Raw genomic sequence first — 12914 nt, 5'->3', positions numbered from 1 at the left:
AAGCTTTGGTGGAGCAGTGGTGCGACGATAGACAGGTGGTGGTGCAGAGAATTATGGAGCAGGTTGCAGACGACTCAGAAATGCAACATAGAAGATGCGGAGCATCCACTGAGATTTGGTTTGACCGAAACTGAGATCGATTGGCGGGTGGGGATAGGTTTAGGTAAAATTTTGGGGGAAATTTGAAATCTAAAATGTAGCCAAAATTTTTGGAGAGCGGGGTATGTTGGAAATATCCAACAGAATTAAAAAATAAATTAAAAACCATATTTCTAATAATTGCAACTAATAAATAAAAACATTATTAGACTGTGTGAGTCTAGGTGAGGATGGGTATAGTGGTATATGTGGGAGTATGGTGAGGTAGGTATATATATGGGTGGGTCATAATGGATATAAGGGATGTTTGCGGGGATAGGATTATAAGTGGGACCATATAGGATTAGTATTATTCTTGTGTTTCACTTTGCATGTTTTTACTTCCCGAATAACTAGGTTATTCAAACCATCCACAGTCGATCATACTTTGGAAGTAGGTATTGAGGTAAGACTGTCATGAATGGGTCTGAAGTTTGTCTAGGTGTTTTAGACATAGCTACAGTATTCATGAGTGCTCCTGGAATAAGATTCGAGTATTGGATTAAACCTACGCTCATCTGAATCACTTCATGGATTTTATCACGAGTGATTGGTGAGACGATAATATTTTATATTCTTGAAACGGAGACATGTGAGTTGTAGTTGCGAGTCGGTTGCACATTGACATATGTAAACACATCAGTAACTTGGATGTTATAAAACATATTGATGTGTGTAATTTGGTGAGTAAGTACAAGCGAGCATTTGAGTCGAATTTTATCCATTCCTTTTACCCTTATAGGGATAAAAGCGGTATCTGTGGGGCTCTCGATGATTTAGTGATGACAACTGTAAGTGCTCGGCCGGGCCTAGACTGGTTTGATTTGTTCAATTAGTCAGTCGTCATAAATCAGAAATCAGGAAACAACATATGGACAGAGAGAATGATTATAATCTGTGTCTCAGTCCATATGATATTTAGAATGGAGGAATATATGATCCTTTATCTAATGGACATGTCATTGACTAGGTCAGATTTTGACAGCGGATTTAAGAGCTACGATTGCTAGTCGGGTTTTGGAGTCGTACTTGCAATAATAGTTATTAGACTTATCCAAGTGAGTGACTGTTAGATTAGATGTCTATGTCCATAACTACAATTGGTATGTACTTGATCCGAGAGTAGCATGGTCCATTTGGGTTGCATATCATCAGGACAATTTGTTAGGATGGACTTTTGAGAGAATAGGTTATATATGATTTATTAATATATTATAAGTTATAATATATTAATATGAAATCATATGTTTTAATTAGTATTGATCAAGAATTAATTTGGAATTAATTTAGTGATCAAAAGAGGCTAATTAAATCTATGGGGACTAATTATGGTAATTAGTTATATTTATATGTGTTGGGCTTATGATCCATGTTGGACTAAGTTTATGTATGGATACATAAAGAGTTGGGCCACATGAACCATGGATTATAAAACCCATGGGTATGGATTTGGGTTATACCCATGACCCGTTGGAATCCTACATATAAATAGGTTACTCCATAGCCAAAATCACCACTTATGTTCTTCGAGTTCATATGGAAGGTTTTGGTGTATGAATATTCTCTCTCAAATGTCCACCTTTGTCCTAGGTATGTTGTGATTCCATTTGAGGCATTTCATAACATTGGTGCTAAGCTCTTAAGGCCAAATACATCAAGACTTCAAGTTACACCAAAAGGTATGTCATCCAACTAAAATTTCGTAGTATAGATACTCCATGATATGCTAGTTAGGATGATGCTTTGGAATATTGAATATTTGCATGTATAATAATGAAAACATAGATCCAAAGCACATAGGGTTGCATGTACACCATAGGAGTGTTAGAATGCTCAAAACCCAACAGGTTGTACTTTGGATACTAGGGCTTAAGGATTAAGGCATTGGGCCTATGATTTAAAGATTAGGGCTTACGTCTTATAGTTTAGGGCTTAAGGCTTAGGGCTTATTGCTAACTACTTAGAGCTTAAGTCATACATATTATGGTTTAAGGCTTAACACTTTGGGTATATGACTTATAACTTATGGCTTAATGTTTAATGCTTAAGGCCCATTCCCACAAACCCATGTTGATACCTACCCTACCCCACACCCCATACCCACCAAGACTTATAGCACCCACCTCACCCCACATCTACAATCATACTCATATGCCCACCCACTCTCACTCCATATAACCTACACGACCTACACATATACATACATACCCCACACCAACATGATCACCATACCCCATACACCTACTACTTCCCCACCTGACTTATGGCTCTAGGCTTAGAACTTATGTTCAGTGCTTTATAGCTCATGTCTTAAAGCCTATTCCCACAAACCTACACCTACCTCACCCTACATCCACACCCCATACCCCCACATATCCACTTAACTATACTCCCACGCCTACCTATATGTTTAACCTAAACCCACCCACATCCACATCCACCTTCACACCACACACCCTACCCACACATCCTTACTCATCCACCTACACACCTACTCCACGCCACTCTAACATCCATGTCCATATACAATCGCGACCCATCCACATAGGATGTGACTTCTTTAATAACACCAAATATATATGTATTATTTTATATATTATTAAAAAATGAATACTGTGTTTTAAAAAAATGAATATTGTTGCGAATCTATATGTAAATTATTATCATTATAAATAAGGTAATTTTGGTAGACGTCAATACATTTTTATTTTTAAAATTTTAAAATTATTAAAGAATTTTCTTTTATAAAACTAGCATCCATATAATAATAATCTCTATAAATTTTAATTAAAATATTTTATAGTAAAAACTAAAAAAAAAAAAACTTTTTCCAACCTAATTTACATATTTAATTCCCTCCCATTCCAATTTATTCCAATTTTGAGACATCTGGTTTCCCCCCAAACCCGATACGATCGAATTAATCCCAAAACAAAAAAACCTTTATCCATAATCTATTCTTTTTATCTCCATCGCACGCACAGCACAAAAGATACCAGTTACCCCTTTTTCACGGCGATGACATCGTCGAGCCTTCAACCGAAGGTCAGATTCAAGATTTGGACTGCTGGTGGTGGACGACGCTAACATTCAACCATCATGGTTTCTGAGTAAGAACCGATATAGATCAATTATCTCTCAATCCCATAATGGAGACGTCGACATTAGGGTATGTGAATACTTTATTAGATCGAGAATCATATGACAATACTAGGAAAAGGGAAATCGATATGATTCATAAATTGATAATTTCCAATCGAGGCCATCAAGTTCCTTCACCGCTTCCGGTTGTTGATCGTGTCGTTGTTGCCATATGTCGTCGCCGTTATTATCGAGCATCTCTGTCCCACCAGGTATGCCTCTATATGGTATCAATGTTTTTATTTTCTTATTTGATTCTCATTTCGACTAATTCTTTATTGATATCGGTCTACATCACACCCACCACAAGATACCTCTTATCCCCTTTCCACAGCGACGACATCGTCGAGCCTTCAACCACCGGTCAGATTCAACATTGTGACTTCTGCCTCAAGACTTACGCCATCGGCTTCCATCTTTCCCTGTAAGTAAGTTAATAACTGAAATATATATCTGATTCTTAGCTTCTTGGTTTTTCTGTTTGTCTCTACCTCTTATCCCCTTTCCACTTACTCGTCACCACCATAGGCTACCTACACACACCCACCACAAGATACCTCTTATCCCCTGTAAGTAAGTTAAGATCTCTATTTTTGCTGAATGCATTCGGTTGACAGAATGTTATCACTATTAGTTCATTAACTTCAATTGATTTCAATTGATTTATTATAAATTATTAAAGTTGTGCAATTGGTTGGAGATGCTAATTAATTACAGGTGAAAACATAGTCTTCTATCAGAAGCTCTTATATGTATAACATCACAATCTTAAATAGTAACATTTTAAATTGTTCCATTCTAATTTTTTGTTCCAGGTTATTCATCTAATTCAACCAAACATTCTTCTTAATCATGGAGCATAAAAGGAAGCTTAAGGAATAGTTTGGTCAGTAAGCATTTGCAAAGCGTGTATCAACTTTTACTGATATAAAAGTTTTGATTGTGCTTATTTTTTGTTCCCATTAGGAGTTGAAGAATGGAGTTTTGTTAAAAAGCTTGGAGATGTTGTCTTTATACCTATTGCTTGCCCCCATCAAGTTACAAATTTAAAGGTTAATAACTTACCACTTGATATTATACTCTTCAAACTACATTAAATTGCTTCATTTGGAATTAATAGAGATAACGACTTGATGTTGTGGAGAGGAATTGCAGTTCACCTAGCTGTTAACTTACATTATACTGTGAGCTCCATTTTCTGAATAAGTTTGTCACCCCTTCCCATTGGTTGTGGATATTGCATTCTTTTACTGAATAGAAGATGTTGATTGACCGTTTTCTGAAACCATCCGTCTTTTGGTTTATGTCTTGAATTTTGTTGCCAATTTTTTCCGAATATTTATGCCTACCACTTCAATTAGTTTTGGTTCTCATGAATAAATGTTTTAAACCACTTATTATCCATGATCATGATTGTTATGCTATCTCTTTCAGGTTCTCTTTTGTGAAAAGTGAGTACCCATGATTTTATTTTATATGTTAATCTTCATTCCATGGTGATAAAAGTATAATGAGTGCTATTATATTAAGTTTGTCTATGCAGTTATGACATTGTTGGTGAAAGGAATCGTGTAAAAGTGGCTAACAGTTAGTTCTTAATTGTAGGTTCTTATTTTGTATGTTTTTGAAATTCATTATGGAATCTGGTATGGTGGTCATGTCAGGAAATGACACACCAAATCTTGGGTGAATGAGCTTTGGCAATAGAAGGTTTGCAATTGTGGATTGAGTTTTTAATGAAATGACGAAGGCAACAAATATATATCCGATAAAGCAAGCTAAGGATCAATGTTATTAAGAAAACAATATAGAAGTTTTATTTTTAGGTTTAACATTTGTGTATATTTTTTAGTTTATTTATTTATTTATTTATAATTTTGGATTTGTTTTGTTGTAAGAATTTTGAATTATTATTAGTAAAAAATTGTTTTTTGTTTACATTGTATTGTATATTTTCATTTTAAAATATAAGCGTGTGACTAAAAATAATAATAATATTGATAAAAGAAAAAAACAATGATTATAAACACTTAATAGTGATAATTTAATTATATTATGTGTGACTACAAGTAACAATAGTCGTGATAAAAAATTTATTGTGACTATGAGTAGTGTTATGTCATGGTTTAATTTATTATGTGTAACTAAATAATTGAAAGTATCTCACTAACAAAAAATTCACGTGGTTGTTAGATGAACAACGGTCACTATAAAAAAATGTATGTGCGTCTATAAAGAGTTTATAGTCACAATTTTTGGACAAAATGCTTGATTACAACAATAGTTTTACCATATTTTTATTAAATTAACGTGACTAAAAACTCAATAAACAATCTTTCAAGTCACTAAATAATAGGTACGACCACACTAACAATAAACTCATGTGGCAGTTGTATGGGCAATAGTTACAATCAAATATTTTTTTTGTGACTAATTATCTGCATATTGTCACTTATGAAATTAATTATTCGTGGCCATTTAGTGAACATGGTCATGTTCACCGTAATTGCATGTCTACAAAAGGTACCAAATAGTGTTAATAAACTTTGAATTGTGTGACAATTTATTAGCAAAACGCCACATTAAAACAAAATGTATGTTGTCGTTGGTGATAAACGGTCACTACAATTACTAAAAAATGTGTCTACTGACGGTTTAACGCCACAATATTAGATAAAATGATTGATTTTAGCAACAAAATTCCCTACCCAATAGCCACACTTTTATAATACGACCACATTTTTTCATATCATACGGACATTACATTTTAAAGTGACCATAAGAGCCATATGATGGCGTCACCTTCCGTCACACTTTCAGTGAAAAATAAAATGTCACTATATGCATATGGTCACACTTTTATGGTGTGTCCGTAGGTCATTTTTGTACTAGTGGATTAGTGATAGAACGGATGTGAATCAGTACAGATACAGATGAAGGGTTTTGGAGAGGCGGTGGGAAGCATCCAGACAAGCAGAGTGACCGGTTGGATAAGAAGCGGTGGAAGGAAGAAACTGGAAGATCGATTAACCTACGGGTGTAGGGATAAATTGACCGGGAGACCGGAACTATTCGCAACACGTGTCCACACAAAATATGAGTATCGACATAAAACGACCCAAAGACAGATTTGAACATACATATATAAACAGAGGGCCATTTCTGTCAACCCCTTAGGAACTTTACTGTTCCTAATGGGTGCACAACTTTATTAGATATATAATAATAATAATAAGAAAAAACATCATAAATGGTCCCTGTGGTTTCCCAAAATCTGAAGTTTAGTCCCCGTGGTTTAAAAACCTCAGAGATGGTCCCTGTGCTTACAAAACTTTTGACAAATGGTCCTTATTACTAACTCAGTTAAGTTTGTCCGTTAACTAAAGGGCATTTTCGTCTTTTCATGATCACAGGGACCATGTCTCCATCCATAATTGATCGGGACATGGAACAGGCAAACAGTGCAGCAGAGGAAAATGGGCCAAATCCCGGCGAGCCTCCAAGGTTTCTCTCACGCCGTCGATGGTCACAATCCACAGGAAGAAAGAGCGGTTCAAAGATAGATCTAAGAAAAGAGCAAGATCGGAAACAGGAAGCCAACGACAGTGGCTTGATGAGGGTTATACGGTCGTGAGGAGGGGGAATCGACTTCTCTGGTGGTTATATGTTATATGAAATAATTTAGGGTAATTATCACAAAAAACTTTCCAGCCAAGTGGTAAGGCGTATGCGTTTTCGAGGTTGAGGTTTCGAGTGGGAGGTGTTGAGTTCGAGTTGTTATTTTCCTGTATCCTTCATTTTTAAAATAAGTGTATGTCACTTTATCGCCTAAGTGGTGCTACATCAGCCCATAAAGTGCCTATGTGGCATGCCACATATGTAGGTGACCGGTTACCAACCTGGTAACCGGATAAAAAAGTAGAAATGCAAAAAACCAAAAAAAAAAAATTCATAAATTTCAGGCTTCTAGTAGAAGGTGTCGAGTTTGATTCACGATGTTGTCGTTTTTATCTTCCTATAGCCTTCATTTTTAAAATAAGTGTATGCCACCTCATCGTCCAAGTGGCGCTACATCAACCCATAAAGCGCCTATGTGGCATGCCACATATGTAGGTGACCGGTTACCAACCTGGTAACCAGTTAAAAGGGTAGAAATGCAAATGCAAATAATAATAATAATAATAGTAATAATAATAATAATAATAATAATAATGCAAATTCCAGGCTTTATAGAACCCAAAATACATAAAATGGTAAAATCGAATATTTCGTTAAAACTTAAGGGCTTTTATGACATTAGCTCTATATGCAGTGGCAAACGCAAGACAATCTCAGGGATAGCACACATGATTTTAAGGGTGGCACGCCGAAAAATTTAATGGATTGTAGTGGCCACCCCAGGAACCCCCTATGTCCGCCATAGTGTTAGGGTGCAAAGTTCTCATTGGATGTGGTTTATCCTCTTGTATGCGTAAATGGATTGAGTCTTTCCTATAAATAGGGTGCTAGTTTAGTAAAAGAATATTCAAAACTCACTTGTACTCTTACTATTCTAATTGAGCTTAAAATGATTTTATTTACTCTTGGTGTTCTTGATATTGTATGATTCACTAGATATTTACAATTCCGTACATGTCATTATAATTAGGGTCACTACAATTGGTATCAGAGCAGGTGTTCTTGAAGCTCTCAAGAATTGATCCATGATGACAATTAGGGTTACTACAATTGGTATGAGAGAGGGTGTTCTTGAAGTTCTCAAGAATTGATCCATGATGACAACATGATTTGAGTGAATCTTCATTGTTATGAGTTCTTCATCTTTGAGAGAGTTTTTGTTCTAGAAATCAAATTTATTTCTTGATTTGATTTAAAATTTGATTTTCCCTCTCTAGAATACTTGTTTATTTCACGTTCTCTCTCTAGAACTTGGTTAATATTCACTTTCTTTTTCTAGAGATTTCATTCATATTCACACACTCTCTCTAGAGATTTCATTCATATTCACTTTCTCTCTCTAGAAATATCCAAGTTCTTGTGATCATGGTGTATTTGGCTTATGATTCTTGGATCGTGATGAATAAAGATGTCAAATACAAAGTTAATGAGATACAATTTTATGAGTTATTGTTGAAAGACGGATTGATTTCATGGGAAACTTTGATTTCTTATGGAGGATTGAAAGATGATCAAGGAAAGTTGATATTTCAACCTCTTAATACGATTGATTGTTTGATTCAAATTTCTATGATTATATTATCTTGGAGTGTCAATCAAAAGGAAGGAAAAGAAAGAGAATTATTCGATAAGGAATATGTTTTTCTTATTGAAGACTCAAATAATCTTCATGTTCTTAAGTTTGTTGAATTTCAAGAAATGGGAATTCATTGTGATTTTGATGAAGATTTGAATGTTTTTCGTTCAGTTGGAATTCAAACCGATGAATACGTGAATTCTTGTGATTCGTTTGAAGAAATGGTGCCTTATCGAAATCATTCGGTCCAAGAAGTTCAAATGTATCAAACTTCAAAAGATTTGATTCAAACTTGAAAATTTGAAGTTGTTAAGAATTAAGTTGTTTTTGAATTCAAATCTTCAAGATCCAAAATGATGAAAATGATGAAAATGAAGAAAAAGAAGAAGATCAAAAACAAAAACAATTGAGTTTCTAAACAAAAATCTTCGAAAGTTGTTATGAATCCGAAATCTATGAAGAAAATTTAGGTTCCAAAGCAACAATCAAGTGTTGCAATGAATTTGAATTTAAAACCCAAAGTTGTTGACGATTCTTATGAAAATGATGCTAGATCATTGAAAAATACAAAAAAAAAACTGGTCGTACAACATACATCATAGGTGGTACAATGTGAAGATTGAAGATTTTCTTGTTAACCAACATCGATTGATTCATGAGTTGTAAACGGAAAAAGAATCATCAAGAAGGTCAAATTCTCAAATGGATTCCAAAAAATTCATATTGAGATCGAGATCGAAGATGAACGATCAACTTGAAATCAAGTTCGATTGTACTTGTTTGGAGTCAATGCCAGAAGTCAAAATCGGGATCTTGATGAATTTAGAAACGATTTCAATATTTGACTGGAGTCGTATTTGGTTTGAATCACTTGAAAGTCGAATGGAATCTCTTGGAGTCGAACTAATGTTGAAATTGATTTAGATTGTTAGTGTTCTTGGAGTCGAAATTGCAAATTGTGTTTCGATGTGTGCTTTGCAATTTCGACATATGGTGGTCTTGGTTATGTACCGAACATTGAACTAAGGAAGACAACAGATGGAATATTGGAAACGAATTGGGAACATTTGATTTTTAAGTCGACATCGAAAGCTTTTACTTGGAGTCGAAATAGAGATCGATTGTTGTTGTTCGACTAATTCGATTTGGAGTTGAAGACTTGGAGTTTGAATTGGTCTTCATTCGCATCTGGTGTTGATTTGGAGTCGATAGTCTTGAGGTTAGAATCGATTTCGCATTTGAGTTGCAATTGACATCGAAAATGGATGTATGATTGTTTAAGTCAAATTGTTCGACATATCACTCCCCTCAAAATATGCAACAATAAGTTGCAACAATCTAGCGACTGGTGTGGGCGCGAGGAACACCGCACCCATTGGTGTGCGGTGAATAATTAAGTCAACTTTCTTCATTGACTTCTCATTCTGCCACTCAAATTTGTAAAAAGTTAACTTAATTTCTACTTTCTCTATTAAATCCATTTTTCTGTATAATTAAGTCAAAAATAATATATATATATATATATATATATATATATATATATATATATATATATATATATATATATATATATATATATATATAAGAGTTGGACAACAAACCTTGACTTTCATAGTTGGATGTAGACAAGAAAGGTGATTTTAGTATATACAAAAAAGCAGCACTTTTCCTGTTCCAGCTGTGGCTTTGACCAAAGCATCTTGGCCTGTTAGGAAGAAAAAAGATGATTAGATCAGCTGTCATGATTATCCAAAATGAACTAAAAGATAGCTTCAGAACATAATATTGAGAGATAACAAGTTGATCATGAGCAAAAAATCACATAAATAGAACTCATATCCTCAAGGCAAGCAAAATATAGTAGCATCTTGGACCTTCGTCATCTGCACATAGCCTGCGTAAGTAATACATTGCAATCTCAAACCTGAAGAAAAAAAAAATGTTTTCAACATAGAGCCATTATGATTTACCACAATTTTGACATTGTTAACTTTATGAGTTCCATTACATCAAGAACACCAATAAAACAACTTAAAGAGTTTAGTTTAGTTTAATTGGGTCATTTACATGTGCGGTCCTCTCCACATCCTTCATATTTGTCACTAAAAAAGCCTGATCATCATTCGGACCATGTCACTCGATGAGCTATCATTTTTCCTATAGCTAAACATAACTTTTATTGCTCATAACCCACTACATTGTTGACTTCACTATCAAAATAATTCATCAAGATTATAAACATCTGTTTAGTAAGAAGAACTATTAATTGATGTGATTTTAAAGATTAATAGATACAAAATGTAAAATATCATATAATTTATAAACAAATTAATATTATTAAAAAATCTAAAATAATAAAAGGTGTTTCACTGATTGATGGGGAGACAACAAAAAAATTTATTTGATTGATTATAGAAAAAAAATAATAATAAAAAAAAAAAAACAAAAAACAAAAACAAATATTTTGTTTTATTGATATAAGAAATATGCAATAAAAAAGTAGGGTAAGAGAAGAACACATACAAACAAGTGCAGGGGCTAGACCCAATCAGATAACCTATTGCATCGTGCATGAGAGTATAGTTTTTAACCAAAATGGTGATCTTGAAATTTTTTTTTTACCAAATAGTTATAATTTTAAAAATATTTATCAAATAGTTGTAGTTTTGAATTATTATTTTTTTAAACTTTCAGTTTTTTAACTGTATTTTACTGTTTTTTTAATATATTTATTTTTGACTTTTTGTAACTTTAGGCTAAGTCTCAAGTGAACTGATCCAAGTACATCCAGCCTATAACCCACATTGAATACAAGTTTGTGTTATACACATTATTATATTACCAAATCATCTTCGTCGATTTTAACAAACTTTTTTTTAGAACCAATTCTTCTGTTCTCATTTATTTTTTGTACTAGAATTTAACAAGATTGTACTGGAAGCACAGAGATATATCATTAATCGAAACATCACAAGATCATTTGAATCTGAAAGAGAGAACATCAAATAATGAAAAATAAAAGTATCCATCCAAACAGATGATCAACATAAAAGTTATCAATTATCGAAAACCAAGCAATTTCAAAGATAGACTAAAATAAAGCACAGGCATACGGAGTGATCTTGAGGCTCTAGCTCCTCATCATTTCAGAACTAAACCAGTTCCACTCATTTTTTCATCAATCAGTTTGTCGATCTTTTCTTTCATCTCATCTGTGAAGTAGTTTTCCCAATCTCCATCCTTGGCCTTCCTGAAAAAGAGTCGGTGTTCTACACCAGAAACTTCATCCGCTTGATACGTCCCGCTTTTATTCACTTCTAAGTTGCTCAGACTATCAAAACTGCACAGATTTATAATGTTTTCGAGCACGCCTGCTTTCTCTTCTTCAACCGAGAAAGGACATCCTAAAAACTCGGCAAGCTGTTTCACATTGCATGAAGCATCCTTTTTCAAATCCTCATATTTCAAGAAAAGAAATCTGTCTGGCCTTTCCTGGCTTGCTTTCCAGTATTCCAGGATATGATCCCAGTATGGTCCAAAAGATGAAATGCCTTGACAAAAATCGTCAAACGCCTCCTCAAATGGCGCATCTTCAACAGACAAGTTTACTAGTTCTCGAACGAAATGATAGTAGGAAACTAGGACGTCTTTTATGTTCCTGTATATATAAACAATCTTGCAGTTTGAAGCTATGACTGATTTTGGCAAAGAAGAATATGGAAGGTGCGTAGCCAGGAGGGGGAGGTCCGAGGGGTTTTCTTTGATTTTTGCAAGGTGGTTCTCTAGAAACAGGACGCAATCATGAGGCAAGGTTGTTAGCAAAGGGCTGGCTGATGCATGATCAAACTTTTCACGGGTTAAAATGGCAAAACTCAAGGCCTTCAGCCAAGTTGTGCCAGTTTTGGGGCAACTGCACAATAGTATGTCACTTGGTTGTGCCTGATAGCTTTGAGCCAAAATTGTTTTTTCAGGGAAATTTTGAACGTTCCAGAAGCCTTGATACTTGTAGAAGGTCGCTTTGCCTTGCGACCAACTATACGTGTGTTGAGGAACTGTTTTGTAGAGCCCTTCCATGGCGGTAGTTCGCCTACGTACTTTTCGTATGTATGGTGTATTTGCTTATTTATAGGTAGGGTGTTCAACTACACTTTCGTGTGGATGGTGTGTATTTTCTGATCATTTTGGCGTGGATTGGATATATAGTCTAGTTACAGAGAAAAAGAGTTACCGTTACTGATTTTTATATTTTTATATTTTAAAAAAATAAATACTCTGTTTTAAGATGATTACTTTAAGCAAAAAAATCACTAATCTTCCACAAATCACATTACACATGACAAGGTTATATATTAAAAAACGTTCAACGTGCCGTGGACACCGA

At 34.4% G+C, this 12914-nt stretch overlaps 1 protein-coding gene across 1 annotated transcript; it reads right to left on the bottom strand.

The window, feature by feature from the left end:
• Positions 1-11452: 11452 nt before the first annotated feature.
• LOC145165235 (flavonol sulfotransferase-like) lies at positions 11453-12690 on the bottom strand. Its single transcript, XM_079083939.1, has one exon. It carries the CDS (start codon positions 12605-12607, stop codon positions 11675-11677), a length of 933 nt encoding a protein of 310 aa, XP_078940065.1. The 5' UTR covers positions 12608-12690; the 3' UTR covers positions 11453-11674.
• Between the last annotated feature and the right edge of the window lie 224 nt (positions 12691-12914).

The sequence above is a fragment of the Lactuca virosa genome, chromosome 3 (genome assembly GCF_052849685.1).
Source record: "Lactuca virosa cultivar CGN04683 chromosome 3, Lactuca_virosa_CGN04683_v6, whole genome shotgun sequence".
In the NCBI taxonomy this organism is placed as follows: Eukaryota; Viridiplantae; Streptophyta; class Magnoliopsida; order Asterales; family Asteraceae; genus Lactuca; species Lactuca virosa.
This window is presented reverse-complemented; position numbering and strand designations above follow the sequence as displayed.

Bases quoted from the DNA above. Each gene is read 5' to 3' on its own strand.
- LOC145165235 (XM_079083939.1), bottom strand. From the start codon at position 12,607: ATGGAAGGGCTCTACAAAACAGTTCCTCAACACACGTATAGTTGGTCG.